Source organism: Ambystoma mexicanum, chromosome 1p (assembly GCF_040938575.1).
Source record: "Ambystoma mexicanum isolate Mex_15411 chromosome 1p, UKY_AmexF1_1, whole genome shotgun sequence".
Taxonomy (NCBI): Eukaryota; Metazoa; Chordata; class Amphibia; order Caudata; family Ambystomatidae; genus Ambystoma; species Ambystoma mexicanum.
Window position 1 is genome coordinate 614,797,182 of NC_090921.1, and position 23,561 is coordinate 614,820,742.

The following is a 23,561-nucleotide window of genomic DNA, read 5'->3' on the forward strand; positions in this document are numbered from 1 at the left end:
GGTAGCTGTGGCTGAGCAGTCAGACTTCCCTCAAGAAGAGTTAGGCAGTATGCAAAGTATACTCAATAGGCACTTCGATACAATAGCACAAGCAAACACTGACCAGAGCATTGGTATCAAGGTATATAATTATTTATTTAAAAACACACTTATTGAAACACTCCAGCACTATTATTGTAAATCACTCTAAACACAATTACTATTATATATACACACCTTATTCCTTATCAGGCAAGTCTTAGTTAACACGACTTATTTCCAGACAGAGGTGAGCGCTTAACTATAGATGGCACTCCAATAGGTTAACGAAAAAGGGAGGGGGAAAAAGGCAGAATGTAGGAAAATACACCACACTAATACTTAGGAACTCTTAAGCAAGGCAGGAAAGTCAAAAGTTACTTGTGAGCCAAAGTCCATAGGCCGGGCCCACTCTTGGAGAGAGCAGGGCACAAATGCACCCAGGATCACACAATGACAACAGGCTTAAAAAGTCTTGCAGGGAGTTCAGAAAGGTTTTAGTTAGGCTCAGAAAAGTTTAGCCAGGGTGTCCCACGCTAACCCAGGGTCGAAAGCCGGGGGCTAAATCTACCCCGTACAGTCGGTTGCAAGGGAAGCCAGGCGGAACACGGTACCTTATGTGGAAAGGATCCTCCAGCGGGGCAGTTGTTCCTGGCAGCGGGTGCAAGTCGCGGCATCGTCCAGAGGAAGAGAAGATCTCAACGTGGAGGAAAGATGAAGATCGTTGCACTGCCAGGGAAGAAACCAGCCGCAGAGTTTTCCGGTTAAAGGTACTACCCTTTGATTCGCGGTAGTGGTAAAACGTGGTATCCCGGTTGCCGGGGTGCTTGGCACAGGCAAGGCGGCCACGAGATGTTCCAGGAAGCGAAAAAGGAAGCAGGCTGGTTATCGCCACCAGTCGAAGGAAGAAGACTCTCCGGGCTGGAGATCTCCTCTGTCGTTGTGGAAAGTGGTGAGACGGTTCAGCAGGGCTCCACCGGTGGTGTCGTCGTAGCACGTCGGCCCAGCTTCTCCCTCGTCGGATTCTTAGGTCCTGTGGTGACTTCTAAAGTTCCAGTCCCCAAAGCCCTTCTTTTATGCAGAAAACCCCCATTCACTCAGCCTAGCTGTCACTCAAACATGCTAAGTGGTGAGCCGGCCGGCTCAGCACTTGGGCCAATCAGGACTGAGTGCGACTTGAGTTGCCTAGGCAACTCAGTCCAGGGTGCCTAAATCCCCCTCCACCCTTCCTAAGTACCCCAGACAGAGTGGCACCACTTTGGAGGGCTTCTGTGGAGAAGCCCGCCAAAAAGTGGAACAAAGGGCTCAACTTGGGTTGGAGTCACATAAGCGAACACAAACGCCATTTTAGAACCGAGTTCTGGCAAAAAATACCAACAGAGAATTAATATTAAATAAATAAACCGGCGGTATGTTCGAGGCTATAGGAATTAAATAATTAAAGTTGGTAGCCTCGAACAATGGGATATCCCATAGGGATATATTTGCGGTCGAATATAAAAAGTAGTATCCACTGCCACCAGCCAAAACTCGATCAGAGGGGACGGAGACGTGCCCCCTCGAACAACAGACCCCGGAGCAATCGAATTGCCCCGGCCAGTACGTCCACAATATGGTGGTTTGTACTGGTTCTGTTCAGAATTTGAGACTAGTAAAGTCAATGGTGACTTTACATTCCCTGGGAAACAGTAGTCAGTCCCAGGGTATGGAGTCTATACTGGGGGGTCACTATGACACCCCGGTGTTACTGCACTGAGGGTGCTGTGTAACATACATCACAAAAACGCATGAAGCCCTATGGAGTAAAAAGACCCCATAGCCCATTAAACACATATAGAATCAAAGAGATACACTCAAATCATGTCCAAGAGTGAGGGTAAAAGAGTCTCACTCTTGGCAGGAGAAAAAAATAAACCCCAAAAATCCAGCAAAGCTGCTGGGGGACTCACTAGGTTAATAAATTTTGCCTATACAGAGAATTCTCCCTAACAAACCCCTCTGCTCGAATCTGGGATAAAGGGGAGTCATCCCGAAACCGTTCCCTACAGTGTTGACTGGAACAAAGACCCCAAAGAAGAGATGCAACCCGCTAAGGACCCGAAGACTGCCCCTGAATTGCATCTACTCAAGTGAGGCCCTGCCTCTCTGTAGTGATACACAGAAGACCCTTGTCTGCACTTTGACCTTTTGGCTGGTGGGACCAACTTGGGGCTGACTTGCGTCATCCAAAGCATTTAGTCTGTATCAGTCGCTGTTTTGAGTTGCAACTTGGAACTCTGCAGGCCATCACCTTGTGGACAGAGACCAGTCCTCCAGCAGCTGCTGCACTCCTGCATGAAGAGGGACCTTCATGGAGCCATGTCTTCAGCGCCACTAGTGTCACCTGCCACCCCCTGATTGAGGTGATCTTCGCTGTTGCCTGTCTGTCGTGTTCTGATGGGGTCTCCAGTTGTCGTGGGATCTGCTGTGCCTGTTGTCCTGAGGTGTCTGAGCAATCCTGCCTGAAGACATCTGGAATCATCTATTTGGAGTGCAGGGGTGATTCAGGCAATTTTGACAGATCTAATCCCGAAACTGGAACCAGCTAGTGCACCCATGGTCCCGGGACCTCCTGAAACCAGACTGTTAGGAAAGATTTTCTTTTGCGCTGCTTTCCTCCCAAAGACCTTTATACGACACCCTTTCTTTTTACTAAGCTTTTGGAGGTAAGTAAAGCCTTCTGCTTTACTTCCCTGGCCCGTTTGCTCATTCTTAAGTGGAAACGAACTAGTCCCTAAGACTATCAGTACAGAACAGCTATATCTCTTTGTCAGTTCTTGTATTGCTACAATTGCACACATCACCTTACAGTGAAGTGCAGTAAGGAAACTTTGTATCCTTATAATTTTTTATATAATGTATTTTTGGCTATTTTGTGCCAAAGAAAAGCTGTTGGCAGCAGTGATATTTTTCCTGTTGATACATTTTACTAGTGCACTTTCAACTTTACTGTGAATAGCTACTAAAGATGGGTAGCACCCTAAAATGGCTTTGCCACCAGGTATTTTGCTTGTTCTTTGCTTATATTGTTGTTTGGCCTACTTCCTGCCTTCATGGGTGATGAAATGCCTTAAATAGAAATCGCCATTCCTGGGGAAAGCTGTGGCCTTTGCGGGCTAAGGGCTGGTTACTGTGTGTGGCCAGAGGATGGTGCTGGGACTGCCTAGCCCCAATGCACATGCCTGGTGCCTGAATGCCTATTGCTGGGCAGATGTGGTCAGTGGCTATCCATGGCTGGACAGCCACTGATTCTTTGAATGGTGCAGACCCTTACCATTGGTGGTCTTAGGAATGCTCCCAGCCCAAATATTGGATTGAAGGAGAGCTTCCATAGCTATTCGACAGATTATCGATGCAGTCAAGTCCCCCATGAAGAAGAGCAGCCCGATGACGACCTCTGTAGCTGATCAGCATCGACTCCAGTGTGATCCCGCTGAAGCTTGGCTCCTCTGCCTGATCGCAAGAAGACCCTTGTCAGTGCTTTGACCCCTGGACCGGTGGGAACAACCAGTCTCGACACCTCGTCGAGGGTACGTGCTACGTGAGCCATCAGAAATTTTCCTGGACCAACCAGTGGGCTGTCCCAGCTGCTGACGCTGCAGCCGTCAGCATTCCAAATACACGATTGGAACTTGTAGGATCTTCAGCTTATGGAATAGGATGCCTGCTCCTGCATTTTCAGCCTTCTAGCATGAACAGAAGCTGTGCTGGGCCTGCTGCTTCGTTTGTCCACTAAAGATCTTTCGCCACTGTGGTGACTCCCGTTGCAACATAACTTCAGTCCTATGAGGTGTTCAAAGGTGGTCTGTCTGCAGAAATCTTCCTCTTTCCCTGTTTGGGGGTTTTACTGGAAGCAGTCTGGAGCCGATTCCTGTGCACTGCGACCAACCAAAATCCTGATGCTGAAGGTGACCTCTGCACCCGAGATCCCTGGACCTGGACCAAGTGATCCTCAACAGATTCCGGAACACCAGCAGTGCTCTTCAAAAAATGAATCATGGGGTAAGTTAACCTACCTGTTCTGTCTCCCCGGTCCTCCATAGGGTTACATGGTCATAAAAGTCTTGTCCCTAAATCGCTGTTTCCTGATGTTTTATTTGGGTTAGGCCTGGTGAAAGATCCTTTCCTAGAAGTGTTCGAAGGACTGGGATTGGGTGATTCAATTCTATTGAAATTGTAACTTTTTGACTCTTATTAACCATTACCACTGGCACTTTACATCTCTTTATTAAACCTACCTGAAAAGTGTATACTTTAGAAATGGTGACTTTTAGGCACAGGGCCCCAAACCATCTTCTTGCTGGACTTTATAAGAGCTAGGTGTTAGGCAGAATCGTGGGCAGTTCCCTTAGGGACCACTGCAAGAAGATTAAGACTACAGGAGTAAGCAGTAAACGTAATTGGTAGCAGTCTGTACCTCCCAGATTTACCTGGTAGCTGTGACTGAGCAGTCAGACTTCTCTCAAGAAGAGTTAGGCAGTATACAGAGGATACACAATAGGGCCAAAAACACAGTAGAACAAGCAAACACTGACCAGAGCTTTGTATCAAAAGTGTATAATTATTTAACACACACTTTAGAAAATACACTAGCACTATTAATCAAAAGCAAGTTCCAACACAATCAGAAAAGTATTTACACCTCCCTTAGCAATTACTAGACAAGTCTAAGTTAAAACACCACTTTTTGTCAAAACAGAGGTGAGCGCGTAACTTAGATGGCACTCCAATAATTACGTTAAAGGGAGAGAAAAGGGCAGGTCATAAAAATAAAACACTTCCCAACACTTTTAATAGACAAAATCAAGTTACTGAAGGCAGGGTATACTGTAGAGCCAAAGTTCATAGGGCAGGCCCACTTTGAATGGAGCAAGGCGAAATGTGCCCAACATCACACGGTTTAGCAATGCATTCAAGTCTTTGTAGAAATGTTCAAAAGAGGTTGTGGTGGTTCAAAAGACAAAGTTAGAAGGTCTGGGAGCCGACCCAGTTGGAAAGCCAAGGATTTAAGGGTCACCTTGGGAAAACCGAAGAAAGGGAGGCCAGGTAGAACACAGTACCTTAAAGAGTGAGGAAGCTCCAGCTGTGGCAGTTGTTCCTGGCAGCGGGTGCAGTTAGTGGTTTCGACCAGGGGAAGAGAGGATCTCGTCGAGGAGGAAACGTGGAGTCGTTGCACTGCCGAGGGAAGAAACCAGCCGCGGAGTTCGTCGGTGAAAAGGTGCGTTCCTGGTATTTGTGGTCACAGTGGTACAGCTTGGCTATCCGGCCGCCGAGGTGCTTGGCACAGGCGATTCGACCAAGAGACGTCCTGGAAGGCGAAATGGCGAACTGGTTGATCCCACCAGCTCAGAGGAAGAAGACTCTTTCAGCAGAATATCTTCTCTTGTCGTCTGGAAAGTGGTGAGGTTGTTGCAACAGGGCTCCACCGGTGGTGTCGCCGTTGCAGATGGCTCAGCTTCTCCCCTCTTTGGATTTCCTAGGTCCTGTGGCGACTTCTGAAGTTCCAGTCCCAAAAGCCCTGCTTTTATGCAGAAAAACCCCCATTCAACAGCCTAGCTGTCACTCAAACATGCTAAGTGGTGAGCCGGGCGGTTCACCACTGGCCCAATCGGAACAGAGTGCGACTTGAGTTGCTAAGGCGACGCAGTCCGGGGTGCCAATTCCCCCACCCACACATCCTGTGGAACCCAGAGTGGCACCAGTTGGAGGGCTTCTGTGGAGAAGCCCGCCAAAAAGTGGAACAAAGGCCCCGACCTTGGTTGGAGTTACAGAGACGGACACGAACGCCATTTTAGAAAAAAGTTCTGGCAAAAAGACCCAACCAGTGATTTAATATTAAATAAATAAACCGGCAGTATCTTTAACATTGCACCAAAAAGTGGTGCGTTTAAAATCAATGGGAAAATCCCATAGGAAATATTCCGGTAGAATATTTTGCGTGGTAACCACTGCCACCAGCCAGAAACTCGACATGGGGGGACTGGACAGTGCCCCTTTGGAAACAGACCCAGGGGCAATCAAATTAACCCCTTCCAGTACTTCCACAATATGATGGTTTGTACTGGTTCTGCTCACAATTGTGGACTAGTAAAGTCAATGGTGACTTTACATCCCCTGGGAGACCGTAGTCAGTCCCAGGGTATGGAGTCTATGTTTGGGAGTCACTATTACACCCCTGTGTTACTGCACTGAGGGTGCTGTGTAACACATACACAAAAACAGATGATACCCTATGGAGTAAACAAAAAAAACATAGCCCATAAGCACACAAAAAGTCAAAGCCATACCTCAAATCATGCCTAAGAGTGGGAGGAAAAGGGTCTCACTCTTAGCAGGAGAATAAAACAAACCCCAAAAATCCAGCAAAGCTGCTGGGGGACTCACTAGGTTCGGGAAATTAACTTTATAAGAGAATTCCCCCTAACACTAGGGGAAGCTGTGTTATGATTATCTTGATTTGTTCTCTCCATTTCAAAAGCATCTGACTACTTACCTGTGTTACACTGGTCATGGAGTCAAATTGTATGCGATTTATCCTAATTGTGTGTAAGGTTTTGTGGGACAATATTTGACTAATGATTTGACTTGCTTGGTGTGTAATCTAAAGGCCTAATTGTATTTTTTACCTTACCTGTTTAACTGTAATTACTGGTGTTGGTCTGGATCATGTACTAATTGTAGACCCTAGACCACTCTTATAACCTTCTTGGGATTTTGGCCTTGCTGCTCTGCTACCTGTGACAAATGCAGGGTATTCCCCTTCTCCCCAAGGGGGAGCCAACCCCTTCGGGACTAGGGAGGTGAGAGCCTCCTCTCCCCCCCCCACCCTCTCAAGACAGGGCCAGCGGGATCCCACTGGAGGAGATCCCAAAGGTTTAACCATGCCTCCCTCATACCTTAGTTCTACAGGTATTAGTATAATTGTTCTGAATAATTTGACCGAATGTTACATTTCACTGAATTTGGTCAGTAACATTTGATCGAATTAAACAGAACAATTAGGCTAACACATACCGAGCATGTGGAGTGGGGTTTGCAGGGGTGTCCCCTGCTCCCTATGTCCGGTATGTATTCGCCTTTGGGGGTGTCCCCCGCTTCCTTAATATTGGAGGCAGGGGAGCGAAAAAAAAAAGGACCCTGCGACTTCGGATCTGACCTGCGTTAGAGGGACGGATCAGACGCTGCAGAGCTGAAGTGCACCAGGCAGGCAAGAAAGAGGTAAGTAGGGAAGGGGGGTGGGGGTGCAGGGTGGGTTGGTTTAAGCGTGTTTGATCATATGAAAAGTGATCTCATGCGAGCTGGTTTTTTTCGATCAGTTTGCCACGATCACTTTTCATACGATCAAACGCCCCCACCTGAAGAAAGCTCAAGCAAAGAAAGGTACATAGGCCGTGCGAAGGAACCGGAAGGCGGGTGGACAGAGTGCCCCTTACCCCAGACCGGGGGAAAGAAAGCGAGAAGCCCATGAGGCGGCCAACATAGAGATTTGCCTTAACCCGGTGTGACAATCCCCATACCTCACGCTGGGGTGAGAAAGCCAGAAGCCCGTGAGGGGCCAATGTTGAAAAATGCCTGAACGGGGTTAAGAAACCCCATACCCCACATCGGGGTGTGACAACTTGAAGCCTACGAGGGGCCAGTGTTGAGAATTACCTGAACTGGGATGATAATCCCAATACCCCATCTCGGGTGAGAGAGAGGATTCCCTGCAAGGGGTTGACTTGGAGCATTACCCACGAGGGGGGGTAAGCAACCAGAGACTCAGACCAGTTGTGAGGCCAGAAACCAGGCCTGAAAGCCCACAAGAAGCTGAGACCGAGAGTACCCCACAAGAGGGTGGATGCTATCCACTACAGAAACGTCTTGAGGGCCAGACAGCCTATGGGGGAGGCTAAAAGACATCCAGGAGAACAAGCTGAACTGCACAAATGACTACTAACACTATAAGTTGTTCAGGGGTCCCGAATTACATGCTCCAGGAAATGAAAGAGACTTAAAGGACACATTTATTTTAACTGTGCCATCAGGACAGACATGAGGGAGGAAATCAAAGACACAGACCAGACGCAAAAATGGACTCAGCAATTCTGCTGTCCCTAGGGGGGGCCCTCAGAGCTTGCATGCCTGTTTACACCCCCTAACCCCCACCCCTCCCTGCTATAGGGATTGTATGGCGTAAAGACCACTCACTAACTCTTATGCCTGGTGGTGATCAGTGGAATTCTGACTACGGACCCTCCCTTCCTCACGCCCCCATCCGTGCCACTACTTGCCCTGACTTTGAAGACTTCTGAACAATCCCTGTGTGCCCCCTTCATTAGTAGATTCATGGAACACTGACTTTTAGAGTGACTAGGCTTATTTACCTGATAGGGAAGCACTTCTTAAGTTGTAGGTGCTTTATAATTATACTGCATGGTATATGTCTTAATTGCATTGTATTGTTTTTCTTTCACTCTGTTGCCTACAGTATTACCTTTTTGATAAAACTGAACTTTTATTGCTGTATTAAGTAATAAAGTGTGAATGATCTCACTTTGAGTTTGCACTAGTGTGTGTGCCTGTGTGTGTGATAAAAGTGTATTTTATTACACTGTGTTGCTTGAGTTTGAGGGTTCCATGTTGGGTTAAATGTACGACTGCACCATCCCCATAGCTCCTGAAGTCTGCCTTACTGCTCCGTTCACACTACCCTGATAGTTTGGCTAGATCCCGGTGTCATTTGCCCGGTTAACACACTAGGGTGGCCTCTCTCAACCCTCCGACAAGACCGGTTCCGAAAATCCATCTTAACACTCTACTCTAAGGGTTCCCTTCCAAACTCAGAAACATGGGTCACCTATAGCAGATCTTCATTCTAGGGTTGTGGAACAACATACAAGAGACTTGTTTTTTGATAGTAGTAAATCTAGCAGAATTAAATGGGCTATATAGCAGAAGCAAATGCTTGAGAGGCATCATTGTTTATTGGTCTAGCTTGGAGTTACATGACTATGTAAAGTGGTAGCTTATTATCCCACATTGCCCAAGCCCCAGTGTCATTGTAGAGCCAATGAGAGGATTTTGCTTTCACTGGAACAAATCAACATTTTTATTGTCTTGGGATTACGAAATCACACTCCTCTTTACTTTTGCAGTTGAATTAGTGGAACAATTGTAACATCTAAACTGCTACACACAAACTTGGACATGTTGTCTTCATTGAGATGTGTACAACATTAATTTGTAACTCTTTTTTTTACTTTGTAGGTGGATAAAATAGGGCGTGGCTTTCAAGGTGATCCCTCATCGGCACTTCTTGAACTCTTGGATCCAGAGCAGAATGCCAACTTTTTGGATCATTATTTGGATGTTGCTGTTGATCTGTCCAAGGTATTTTTGTATGATGTTATTCCCAATTAAAGAAATGCTATCAGGAACGCCATTCTCAACATATTATAATGATTATTGGTTCCAGTCCTTTGAAGGGCTTTCAAAGAATAGAGAGGGGCTTCATTGCCTCTGAGAGACTTAACCTAATTTACATTAGATCCATAAGTAACTACCAAGAGCTAAAGTGTTTTGAGCAGGTCCATTAGTTTCAATATGCCAATATCCGTCTCTTCCTTAAAATTCACAAATGAGGGATTCGCCCACTTGCCTCTCATCAGAGGAGATCATAGCTTTACCAGTTTACTGATTAGAGAGTTCATTTGTATTTACACATTGCTAGTGTGAATCAGTTGGGAAAATTGCGTTTTAACCCCTTTGTCTTAATACAATGGGCCTCATTACGACCCTGCAAGTCCGGAATGAACGGTGGTGGTAAAACCGCTGCCACCGTTCTTTCCGGACCGGCTGAAAGTCCTGCAGGAGGGAGGCGTCACTCCCACCAGGTCTGACCTGGCGGGTTTAACACCACCTGCCTACAGGCGGACATGGAAACACTGGCTCTGTCATAGACAGAGCCAGTGTTTCCATTGTCACCATCCCCATGGAGTTTTATGGGGCATCATCAGAATGGCTACTTACAAAATTCCGCCTCCGTAATTCCCTGGTCACCGGGTCGTAATGCCCTGGTGATTCCGGGAATCACGGAGGCGGAATGGTAATACGGGTCAGTTACCGCCAGACTCGTAATGAGGCCCAGTGTCTCTACTGCCAACCAAAAAAATTAACTTCTTTGAAGTAGCACTTTCTTTATGCAAACTACCTTAAAGCTAAAAGAGGGCTGTGCTTGTGAGTAATATATATCACAGATTTAATATGTATATAATACATGGCAGCCTTCAATATCCGTAAAAAAGACTGGAAATAATCTTCTTAGTACAGGCAAGTTATGATATCACAACTGACCTGTAATAAGAAAATTACATCACAACTGCTCTGTTATCGGTTATTATGCTTCAGTTGTGACACCCCCATGCCTGCTGCTTGAACCAGCGCAGAGCAGAACTCCATCTGTCACTGCTGCACTTAAAGCCATAACAACCTTTTCAAATTCTGTGCTTGTAAAATAGTATTCGAGGGGATTGTGTCCTCCGACGTATTCCACATCTTTGACAGTAATTACCACAGCTGTGCCGCTTCGGAAAACTTTTTCGGAGTAGGTGTCCTACGTCGATACGCTTCCTCGAGGACCTCCTTCGATAGTAGTCGTCACCGGATGTTATATCTAGGACGTACAACGCCCGTATCCTCGGTTCCGTTTTTTCCACAAACGTGTTCGCTTCGGAATCTCGGCGCGCTTGATCTTCTACTTCGATTGTGAAAGTTTGAGATCATGTCTTTGTCTTCTTCTACCCCGAAGTCGGGCTCCAAAAAAGTGTCGGGACTGCAGTTCCAAAATGTCCATCACGGACCCGCACAGCATCTGCCTTTGGTGCCTGGGGGAAGGCCACGCCACCGACGACTGTGATGACTGCCAGTCCCTGACCTTCGAAGGCCTTGCGGGAGCGGAAGAAGTTGTTAACGGTAGGTAGGGTGTCTAAATCTGCTGCACTTTCGAACGACGACTCGAGGGGCGACTCTCTGCGTCGGCGTCTCGGTCTCAGAGTGGGTCCTGCTGTTCCTCTACCTCTTCTAGGCATTCTCGGAAGCGCCGTCACTGGTTGCCTTCCCCGTCCTGGTCAGATGACTCCGCCTTACGGCGGGTAGCTTGTCCCACCAAGCATTCATCGCCGGCGGAATGGGAAGCGTGCCGCAAGGAGATGATGGCGATTTTAGAATCGCTGGGCACCATTCCGTCTGCGCCTTCGAGAGAAGCTGGCAAGGAACGAGCTAGAGCCACCGCTCGCACGCCTTCGGCTCGGGCAGTCGGCGCGATCATCGGGAGCCGTCGAGGTCCCGATCGGACACGGTTGTCATGAGGACAGGACGATGGAAGTGTTGGACACGATGGAAGCGCCATTAATACACCCTTCACGGCGCCCTGTGCAGCGGTCTAGCTGTTACGTTCTGTGCTCTTCATATTGAGGTTAGCCACGCCCCCTCCTTGCGTTGCAACTGTTTCCTGTTCTTCGCTACACTGGTGCCTTTGGTTCCCGTGCCCTCTGTGTATTTACCTCCCGTCTGTAATTCTCTCTTCCTTAGCGTCCTTGTTCCTGAGCCTTGTTTTTTCCGCCTTTAGCGGTACTACTCTCGGCATCTTTTCTTTCTTTCTGTTTACTTCCTCCGTTTCTCTGCCTCCGCTCGGCTTTGCACTTTCAGGTGACTCCGCCTCCTTTTTTCTGCATTTTCGGACTGCTTTTCCTCCGGGGCTTCGTTATTTTCACCCTGCCATTTTTACAGCTCCTTCGAGCCATTTGCTTTCCTCTCCGAGTTTCATTTTGATTCTACTTACTTTCTCTCCTCGCAAACTTTTGGGTGAGTTCATCTGGATTCTGCCTTTCCTTATTTTCTATACTTATGGTCCTTTTCTCTGGTGCTATTCATTCTTGTCTTTGCTGCATCACGTCTAGTTTCACGGCTTCTGTTTTGTAGCTTCTTTGGTCTTCCTCCAGTTTTCCATTAAACCCTACCTGCAGCCGATCCTTTATTGGATGGATGAAGGAACTTGGTTTCCCGGCCTTCTTCTGTCGGATACTGAAGCTGGATCTGATACCTGGGACTTACCGGATCCCCTGCTGCGGACCCTCTTGTTGTTTTCTCGTGGCGCTTACTCTAGCGCGCCTCAGTGACTGTTTTCTTCCCGGAACTGAAAGATCTTTGGACGTCCATCCAGCCCTGTGCACATTCAAATAATTCAGGGGTTTTTTCTGCCACTGGCTTTTTCCCCTCAACAGGCTGTGCAGGGAATCCTCCGCCTTGGTTGCTGTCTGCCTTCTTACACAACCACTGTGGCGAGTTCCCGGAACAGACCGTATCTCTTCTATAAAAAAAAGACTCCGGACCGGACTACGCTATCTGCTGAGGCTGAAATATCTTCCTGCGAATCAGACACCGAATCACAGGTGAGCCCCACTATTGACAAGGTTGATCGCCGTAGCCGTGCCAGGTCCCAGTCCTCGACGCCGTCGAGACCGTCCGAGCCTGTGAGGCCTTCTAAGAAGGCATCGACGCCGTCGGCACCATGTCCGTCGAGGGACTCTCGAGGTTCTGAGGAAGTCGTCGACGCCATCTGCGCCGAGGCCGTCGAGGGACACGCTCGGGGCTCCGGCCTCAAAGCCGTTGTCGAAGTCGTCGGCACCTCGGTTGACGTAGACAATAATTCCATCGGTGCCCTTGATGCCTTTTGAGGAGGATTTACCGGAGGTTTCCCCCGGATGGCTGTGGAAACTCAGAGGAAGGCCCTCAGTAAATCAGTGAGGCCTGTCTCTGAGCCCTTCTCTGGTCATCCCCCCCAGGCTGGATTTATTCCAGCCATTGGACTATATTTCAGAGGTGGAAGAAGGGTCGAATGAGGAGGGGGTTGTACCACCTGAGGTTCCTGATGGCCTGTTGTCTGGTCACAGTCAAATGCAAGACCTCTGTTAGTCCTTACATGACGCCAGTGATCTGGACACCTCTCCGGAGGTTGAGTTTGGCAGGCCTGAGCCTGGTACACAATCCGAGTCCTCGTACAGGCATCTCATGTCGAGGGTGACTGAGTAGTTGGGGTGGTCTGCTTCACCTGTGGATTTTCTGCAGGATGACCTGACGGATATATTGGACCAAGGTCCACCCACTGACCCGGTGTTGCCATTTCATATGGCCTTACAAAGAAGGGTGGCGGCGGCTTGGACTGCTCCAGAGAGGTTCCCGGCAGTGAACAAGTCGCTTCCGAAAAAATATCGTCCAGCTAGTGGTGACCCCTGCTACTTGTCTACGCACCCCAATCCGGAGAGTTTGGTGGTGCAGGCGGTTACGGCCCCAGCAAAGCAGGCTGCGTACCCTACCATCCCTCCTGATAGGGACGACAAACGCTTTGATGGTTGGGCGAAGAAAGTATTTTCGTCTGGGGGTATGGCTTTAAAGGCAGCCAACTCGGTTTGTGCCTTGGCAAGATTCACTCACACTCGGTGGAATTGTGTATCTTTGGCGGCTGAACATATTCCCGAAGGGGAAGAACGGGATGGTTTTCTAGCCCTCGTTCAGGATTGTAAGGATGCCATGTGTGAATCCGTTCAGTCGGGTCTGGACGTGGTAGACTGTGTCAGCCGGTCCATGGCGGTGAGCACCGTGATGCACAGGTTTGCGTGGTTGCAGAAGTCGGGGTTTGCCCCTGATGTACAGTCCCGGCTTCTCAACATGCCTTTTGATGGTGTCCATCTTTATGGCAGCAAGGCTGACGAGAGCCTTAAGAGGTTGCAGACCTCCAAAGCTGCGGCAAAGTCCTTGAGCACTGCAGTACGTCAACCTCCGCCTTTTCGTCCTAGGGGACAGCAATGGAGGGGAGGTTCCTTTTATTACTACTCTTCCTTTGGTAGATCGCAAGGAGCTGCCAGTCAAAGGGGCCAATGTAGGAGTACCAGAGGTGGAAAACAAGGTACTCGAGGTGCCAAAGCCCTCGGGCAGTTGCCTCTTTGCCCTCAGGCTCTGCCGCAGCTGTTTCCGCTCAGTCATGAGGCCATGGCCCATGTTTCACCGGTTGAGGGAAGGCTGGCGCAGCATCTTGTAGAATGGCGTGCCATTACTTCAGATGTGTGGGTTCTGGAGATCATAGCCCACGGCTACTGTCTTCCTTTCCGGCAGAGGCCTCACAACAATCCACAGGGGAAGCTCTCTTTGAAGCGTCCAGATCCGCTCCTTGCGCAGGAAATCCTATCCCTGCTGGAGAAAGGCGCCATAGAACTGGTGCCTGTAGCGGAGAGGAACAAGGGATGGTATTCCCCATATTTTATGATCCCGAAAAAAGACGGTGGATAGAGACCGATCATGGACTTGCGTGGTTTGAACAAGCTCCTCGGGAAGGACAAGTTCAATATGGTTACTCTTTCTCAAGTCCTCCAGGCACTTCAACTTCAGGATTGGTTGGTGTCTCTCGACCTCAAAGATGCTTACTTTCATGTGCCGATTCATCCCAAGCGTAGGAAGTATCTGAGGTTCGCGGTTGGCGACTTGCATTTTCTGTTTCGGGTCCTGCCGTTCGGATTGACTTCCGCCCCGAGGGTCTACACCAAGCTGATGGTGGTGGTGGCAGCGTATCTCAGGAAAGGGGGGGGTTCACGTCTACCCCTACCTGGACAATTGGTTGATCAGGGCACGCTCTCCCGAGCAAGTCTTGGATCATCTGTATGTCACCTGCCACTCCCTTCACAAGCTGGGCTTCTCCCTCAACTTAAAGAAGTCTCATGTGACACCTACCCAGCGGCTCCAGTACATCGGAGCAGTGCTCGACACATCCCTGAGGCAGTGTTCGCCTCCCCAGGTGAGGGCTCATCACATTCTGCAGATGGTGGACAAGTTTCAACGTGCCCGTCGTTAGAGTTCTTGAGATTGCTCGGCCTCATGGCATCCTGCATTTTACTGGTGCCAGAAGCCAGGATGGGGATGAGATCTCTGCAGTGGGTGCTCAAGATGCAGTGGTCACAGTTCTCCGGCAGGATGTCGGATCCCGTTCAGATTCCGCCCTCAGCCGCCCAGGACCTTCTGTGGTGGACCGTCGAAGGAAATCTGTTGAAAGGGGCTCCGTTTTGGCAACTGTGGCCGGAGGTGAAGATCGTGATGGACACATCCCTCACGGGTTGGGGAGCTCATGCCAACGAACTGACAGCCAGCAGTCGGTGGTCTCTGTCCGAGTCCGGACTCCACATCAATCTGTTAGAGCTGCGGGATGTCAGGCTAGCCCTTAAGGCTTTTCTGCTGTCTGTGCGGAGGAAGAATGTCCTGATTATGACGGACAATACAGTGGCCATGCACTACCTCAAAAGGGGGGGAGGACAGGGTCATTCCCATTGCGCAGGGAGGCGATGCAGCTCTGGTTCTGGGCCATCCAGCAGGATATTTCGATCTCAGCAGTTCATCTGGCCGGAGAAGAAAATGCGGCGGCGGACACTCTGAGCAGGCAGAGCACGGTCTCTCACGAGTGGGAGCTGGCTCAGGAAGTTCTGTTGGAAATCTTCGCCCTTTGGGGAACCCCGCAAGTGGATCTCTTCGCCACCAGTGTCAACCGGAAGTGCGAAAGATTCTGCTTGCAGGAATTTCCTCCAAGAGGAGCCTTAGGGGACGCATTCGTTGTGGAGTGGTCCTTCCCACTGCTGTATGCGTTCCCTCCAGTCCCTGTCATTCCGCAAGTATTGCGGAGGTTTGGTTCCCGGATGATCGTCATTGCTCTGGCATGGGCCAGGAGTGCGTGGTACCCGGACCTTCTAGACATGTCCATCTGCCCTCCACGTCGTCTTCCCTACGGAGACGATCTGCTCTCATGGGGGGGGGGGGGTCGAGTTCATCATCCAGAGGTCAAGTCTCTCAGCCTTCAGGCTTGGTATCTGAAAGGCTTAGGTATAAGGATTGGGACCTCCCTGAAGACGTGATGGAGGTGTTGCTTTCGGCCAGAAGCCCGCAATAAAATCACTGTACCGTTGCCGTTGGAGGAAGTTCTGGGACTGGTGCAGGGTGCAGAATGTGGATCCTTTTCAATGTTCCATTCCTTTGGTTTTGTCCTTTTTTTTGCTTTCTTTAGCCCACAAGGGCCTGTAAGTAGGTACCATTAAGGGGTACCTGGCAGCGCTGTCCATATTTAAGCGCTCGTCTGAAGAATGTTCTTATTTTAAGATCCCTTTGATTTCTCAGTTTATAAAAGGGCTAACTAATGTGTTTCCTCTATCACCTTACATTCTTGCCCGCTGAGAATGTTGTCCTTTAAGACTGTATTTTCGATTGCGGTTACTTCAGCATGCAGAGTGAGTGAGTTGCAGGCACTCTCCGCCAAGCCACCTTTCACGGCGTTCCATAAGGACAGGGTTGTCCTTAGGGTTCGTCCTTCTTTTCTTCTGAAGGGTGTGTCGGAATTTCATTTAAGCCAGAAGGTGATTTTCCGGCCTTCTATCCTCCTCTGCATCCTGGTAAGGAAGAGGAAAGGCTCCATAGGTTGGATCCTAGGAGAGCTTTGAGTTCCTATCTCTCACGGATGTCACGGGTCAGAGTGGATGATCAGCTTTTTGTTGGTTACGCTGGAAGGCGTTTAGGTCAGGCTGTTTCCAAACAGAACTTGTCCAGATGGATCATTTTGACAATCTCTGAATGTTACCGGTTGGCAGGTAAGGACCCTCCAGTAGACTTAAGGGGTCACTCTAGTAGGGGTGTGGCTGCCTCCACGGCTCTACAGAGGGGCGTTCCGATTTACAGTATTTGCAAAGCAGCCACGTGGGCTTCTGTACATACCTTTGTGAGACACTATTCCCTGGATTCTATCCATGGGCAAGATTTGGCCTTTGGTAAGGCAGTCTTATATTCTGCAATTTGATTGGGCATTCTTAATTGATGAATTTGTACATTCTTTTCCCACAGGTACCGTCATTCCCTGGTCTGACCATTCCTCTATATGCTTCACCATCCAGGCAGATTTTCCAGTAAAATCTAGTAATAAGGTTTTGCCTGGTACCATCGGTAGAAACCCTAGGCTACTAACGCAGGCCAGAATCGAACCTCTGTTGAAATCTGACATCAATGTTCCGCCATTTAGTTCTCTGGGGGAGATGTCTCGTATACTGATGTCAAATTTAGCCGATGTCAGCAATAAACTTGCCCCTTTGAAACTCAGAATAGCCCAGATCGTAGAAAACAATAAATCCTTGTTCTCCACTCATCTCCAAAATTTAAAATCCAATATGCTCAAATTCTTCTACCGCTGGAAACGCAATCCTGTGTCTTTCCATCTCACGGAATACAAAGGTGCCATCAGAGTTTATAAAGCAACAATCTTGGAGGCGAAAACAAAAAATGTCAACGACCGGATTCTTAATGCCAGATCAGAGGCCAAATAATTGTTTAGTATCTTAAAAGAGCAAGAATCCACTTCCCCTGTTAACACCGGCTTAGTAGTGAAAGACACAGTCTGGTGTCAGAACATCCAGGATGCCATGGCAAGAAACTGAAGGACATCAAGTTTAAAATATCATCTAAGATTGAAGGCAGATACAAGCAAGCCGAGCGCTCAATGCTTCAAAAGTTGCTCCTCTATTCCCCAGTTTAACTTCTTACCCATCTCTTAGAAGAACTGACTAAGGTGGTGGCACATTTAAAAACCACTAGCTGCAAAGGTTACCCATGTTCAGCTATCATCATTAAAACCTGCCCCCCCCGCCTTTGCTGGCTGCTATTCACAATGTTGTCAATGCCTTGCTCTTAGAGGGGTCTGTTCCGGAAGACCTCAAACAATCTTGGGTTACCCCTCTTTTGAAAAAAACGGGCCTCCCTTCAGGTGATCCTCTAAACTATAGGCCTATAACTAATGCTGCATTTCTACTGAAGATCTTGGATCGGGTTGCTTATAAGCAAATTGCTCAACATCCTGTTCTAAATTTTCGTCAATCTGGGTTCAGAGCAGGTCATAGCACAGGGACCGCCTTATTGGAATTAAAATCTAGGCTTCCTGAGCGGATGGACAGGGGACTTAATCTATGCTCATGTTATTGGATCTTACAGCTGTATTTGACCTGGTAGACCATCCTCTCATGGTCTCCAGGCTCGAGGAAGTGGCACATTTTTCCCCGGCTGCAACTCGTTGGGTTGCATCCTTTTTGGATAACCGGGTAAGCAGAGTATGCTGTGCTATAGCAGAGGCGGGCGCAATGCCAACCGAACTTGGTGTCCCACAGGGGGCAAGCCTATCGCCCTGTTTGTATAACATCTATATGGTCCCTTTTTTCGCTATGCTGGAACAGGAAGGGACCTGGTTTACCAACTTTGCGGATGACGCACAGTGTGTCATCCCCCTGTCGGGTTGTCACCATCAAGACGAAGAAAAACTGAATACAATCTAAGCCAGTATTGAACACTTAGATGATCTAGAACAGCCTGGCAATTAATAAATCTAAGACCGAACTCTTAATAGTCGGAACACTGTCAACTTTGTCCAAATTGGGCTTAGTGTATGACTCTTTCCAAATGGGGGACGTGAAGATCAGTCCACTCAAGAAAGTTAAATCCCTAGGGGTCACCTTCATCCAACACCTTACCATGAAGGACCATGTGGGGTGCGTGGTCTCGGCGGTCGTGTATTATATAAAACGGTTTACCCACCTGCGCCCTTTGTTAACAGATGCCAATGCCTAGATCCTGGCTAGGGCTATTGTGGGTTCCAAACTGGATTTCTGTAGCAGTCTTGGGTAGGCATGAGCAAAGAAAATGTTTACAGACTCCCAAGTCATACAGAATGGTGCCGTAAGGGTCGTCCTGGGCCTTTCTAGACGAGATCACGTCACTGGGGCCAGAAGAGCCTTGCATTGGTTACCGGTGGAGGTGAGAATTTGTTTCTGCCTTCTTGTGATCACATTTAAGTGCACCATGGGTGTTATGCCAGTCTATCTCAAGGACCTTACTGTGGCTAAGGGTTCCAGCAGAGTCCTCAGATCCAATAATTCAAATCTACTTGTGATCCCTAGATGTCGATCCAGGAAGACAGAAAAGGGGGCATTCTCAGTGGCCGCCCCCTCGGCCTGGAATGAATGTTTCTTGATGAAAAATGTCATACTTTCTAAATTGCACTGCGCATTAACATCACCTGCAAGCATTATTTTGCACCCCTGGATAATTGGAGAACCACTCTTCAGTCCTGCAGTTTACATTTTCCAAGACTATTGCCAAGTTGATCTACAGAGTCCAATATACATTATAAGAGCATAGGCTATGTCATTATCGACCTTAACCTCCAATCCAATAACCAAAATCATGTCCCTAATCATCCATTCTCTCATTTTCCGTAGGTTTCTCCCCTGCTTAATGGCTTCTGACAAATGTTAAAGATTACCTCATGGTGGATTTAGCACAAGTGCCGAAACGAAAATAATTATGAATCCATGGTTCCCCGTGGTAAAACTTTGCTGAGATTTGGGGTCTGACATTAGTGTATAATGACTCACCAACGTGGTCGGCCAGGGGCTATGCTTCAGTAATTGGCTATGTTTTTCTGACACACAATTTGTTTACCCAGATTGTTAGTTATGAAATTAGGCCCACTAAACATAGCGACCATGCTCAGTTATGCCTACAGTTGAGGTGGGAGAATACCAACAAAGTAGGTTAGGGGTTCTTGAGTAAAGTGTAGGTTAACGCAAGGGGGGATAGGTTGAGATGGTCACCACGCAATATGGGTACATTTAACACCACAATGATGCTGGATTTTGACTCGACCCACATGGAAAATAAAATGGTTAAATACTCAGTTCGATACTTTCAGGCCTACTTGGGGAATAAAATGGCAAGACTGTCGGCACTGGGGTATATGAAAACGGGTGGACACACAAATGTCAGGCATGTGTTTAACCAAGGAGTGAAAGAGAGGAAAACTACACTACACTAACAGATTAGAAGTATTTTAAGGGTCCATGAAAATGGAGTCTCGAGGAGGGAACACGTTCGTCAATTAAAACAAACCTATAAAAACTGGCTCAAGTACCAACGTGCGAAAACTGTATCAAATCGATGGTGAAAGAATGTTAGCTAGAATTAAGGGGAACAGCTCAAGAGGGTTCTGGGAGCTAGTAAATCAAACTGAGGAAAAATAATTCCAACTAGTTATTAATGTCATTTCAGGGGAGGAAAGGGTACTACATTTTAAGAACATCTATAAAATATCATGTCGGAAAGGAGTATGGCAGGATGTCGGGCCCATTTGTGGAGGATAGAAACCTCAGTGGCAACATTGCAGCGAAGATAATGAAGTCTAATCCAGCAAGAGCAAGGGGTCCAAATAATTTAACATATACTCTTCTTAAGCAGAATGTGGGACTCTGGTCCAAAATTGTACACATTCAATTCAACAGTATTGTTGAATTACAAGAGATCCCAGAGTCGTGGAGAGGTTCAAGACTTTTACCACTCAACTACAGACCCATTGCAATAATGGATGTAGATTCTAAAATCTTTGCGGCAATCATGCTTGCTCATATAGAGGAATGGTGTGCAGCGAACCATATCTTTGACTATAGACAGATGGAATTCAATAGAAACGTTGGTACTGATTCTGGGAACCTACTGCTTAGCTGTGTGCAGGGCTTTGCCGGGTCCTCAAAGAGCTCTCTTGTATTTATTGTGTCTATGGATCTTAGCATTGGCGTTTGACACCGTTAATAGAAAGATCTTGTGGATAAAGCTGGAGCATTATGGCATGCCAAAAGGGATTCTGAGTATCTTGATGCACTTTTAGGGACTCCAAAATGAAAGTCAGACTAAACTCAGCAGGCTTGGTGTCTCGTTCTTTCCCTACATATAACTGTTTACGTCAGGGGTGTATTTTGGGTCCAACTCTGTATAATCTGTATGTGGCTGATGTTGGAGTAGTCCTGGATCAAAAGTCCTTAGTTTCCCCCAAAATGGGGTCCTTGAAAATTAATTGGGCGGCTTATGCTGACGATTTTATTCTGTTAGATTCCACACCCATTGGGTTGCAACTATTGATTACTGCTTTTGGTGAATACATGAACGGTATTGAACTTAAAATCACGAAACGGTACGAAAACGGTAAAAATGAGAATGTCTAAAGGGCTCCAATTAAAAATAATGACGTTTCGATGGTATTAGGACGTTTCGATGGTATTAGGAAAAGAATGAGCTCACTATCAAAGATAATATGCAAAATCTGGAATATCCATTTGTAGCAAACCACCAAAAAAATCTTCTTTGAAAATTATTTGAAAGCCAAATCGGTGGGGTTGATTAGACAAATGCACAAAATAGATAGAAAGAATGGAAAATGTTCCCTTACTCCTTGTTGTGAATATTACATAATCAGTGTTACCTTGCATATGTTATGGTTTTTAATTTCTTCCGAGGTGGTTTATGATCGAATTTAAGTTAATTGAGAGTTTGATATGGAGATCTGTTTTATACCATCTGCCAAAATGCGTTCCCTTACAGATTATCAGATACGAGTTGGGTCTTCATTCAATTGCCAGTATTGTAACGTGGAAAAAACTGTCTCAGTTGCTAGTGCGGAAGGGACCCTCTATAATTTGTTGGGAGTTAATGATACAGTGGGTTTTATGAAAGAACTCTGCGAGGATTGTGAGATGGCCCTGGTTAAATTGGGGCTATCTGTCAATACTCCGAGGATAAACCCACAAAGGTTAAGAATACACTTAGGAGTGTGGATTGGGAAGAAAATGGGAGTAAAGCTGAAGGGTCAGTGCTTCCAGCCTAAGTAGTTTCTTCTCAAAAAGTACCAAGAACAATGGAGAATTATCTTATAAAGTATCCAAGTGAAAGGGTAAGGAACATTATTATGAGGCTTTGATTCAACGTAATGCAAACAAATCAAATAATTTTAATTTGCAAACCATTGGAATAAAGAAAGGGCTCTTGTAGGCATTGGAATGTCGTATTAGAGTTGCAATTACTATTACACTTACTATTGTTGTGCCCTGCTTTGCAAAATAAGCGTGTTCAGTACTTCAGAGGCTTTGTAAATTTAGATTGGATCCCTCGTTACCAGTTTTGGTTAACCATACTGCATGAGGACTCAATGTCCTTAAAGTTAAGGGTGCTTTCGTTTTTTTGAAAAGGCTGTGTAATGTAGACTGAAATTAATCAGCTCAATTGTTTTGATAAGGAACTAATCGCCAGTTTATTTTTGTATTTTGTGAATGAATTTGTAAAATGATGTGATGTGAAGAATTTTAGACTCTTTTTCAATTAAATGTAATTTTTGTGAAAGTTATTATAAATCAATACAATAAAGAAAAATAAGGGTTTTCATTCTTGAGACTTTGGGTAGTTTTGGGAAGAGAAGCCCCACTCTGACAACAAGCCGTTAGGTATTCTGGCAATACGGAAATCTCCCCCTCCGAAGAAGATTTATACTGCCTCTCTCCTAGCAGAGCCATCCTATTCCATTGGGGGCCTTCTCCTCTCATGTGATCCACCTGGCTAATACCCACCTGCCCCCAGGATTAGCCTCAGGTAGCGGCTGCCTTCCCCCGGCCTCCTGGGAGGAGAGTTTAGGAAGGGATTCTTTGAGAACTTCGGAAGATTCATCACAATGCAGGTCACTTTTGTGTCGATTATTGACTTGCCAAATGTGCAAAAAACTAGAAAGTAATTGCTCATCAGTATACCAAAAATGAACATGCCGGTCCCTTATTTTGCACATTAAAGAGTATGGTACATTTCTAATAAATGTGAATGGTGGATACAAACTCTATTCTTAGATTATAGAACGCTGTACCTAAGGCAAATCTTGTGAGTAGCAGGGTTCAGACTAATGGAGGGAAGCCATTAAAACCCTGAAAAGTACAGCAAATTACACTATTATTTCTACAGTAACTACTGTGAGGGTGTTGGAGGAGAAGACTTGCATTACAAAGAGGGTTCATGATTTGGGCTAAAGACTTTAATTAATACCCAAAACCTAACTGTCCCTATTTCTAGGAGGGGATTTCCCTGCCTCAAACTAGAAAAACATAGTGACCTGTCGGGATGTCCTTCAAAGTACAAATGTTCTCTTCGTCCTCTGCCAGTAATCAACTCTCACTGATTTCTCCTCTGTGACTACCTCCCCTGTTGCCAGGGGATGGCAGCCGGTACCTGATCCTGACCCTTGGGGTAGCTACATTAGGGAGGATCACATGGGAGGAGGTGGTGACTCCATCGGATGAGACTCTGCATTCCCCCCCTTTCCTCTGAGGAAGACTCCATTTTACCCAAGACCTTAATGGTTTACTGTCATCTAACAATTCCACCTTATAGTAAGTCAGAACATTTTCCCTCTATATTACTCTTGTCAGGCTCATACCTATGACTCAAACACTCATAACTCTCACCTAAAATCTGCTGGTCTTGATATGTCTTTATGTGAAACGTCTGAACAGCCACAACCAAGATCCTCAGTAAAATCTGTGGACTTCAACTCACATAGACCCTCAGGAACTGAGACGAGGAATTGGAGG

General features: G+C 47.0%; 1 protein-coding gene across 1 annotated transcript in view; it reads left to right on the plus strand.

Annotated features, from left to right (window-relative positions):
- The window catches only part of LONP1 (lon peptidase 1, mitochondrial), a 1,004,634-nt gene that overhangs the window by 706,600 nt on the left and 274,473 nt on the right, over window positions 1-23,561 (plus strand). The window contains exon 12 of the mRNA XM_069649597.1: window positions 9,307-9,429. Within this exon, the coding sequence (XP_069505698.1) occupies window positions 9,307-9,429 (123 nt within the window). The remainder of the gene's footprint in view (window positions 1-9,306; window positions 9,430-23,561) is intronic.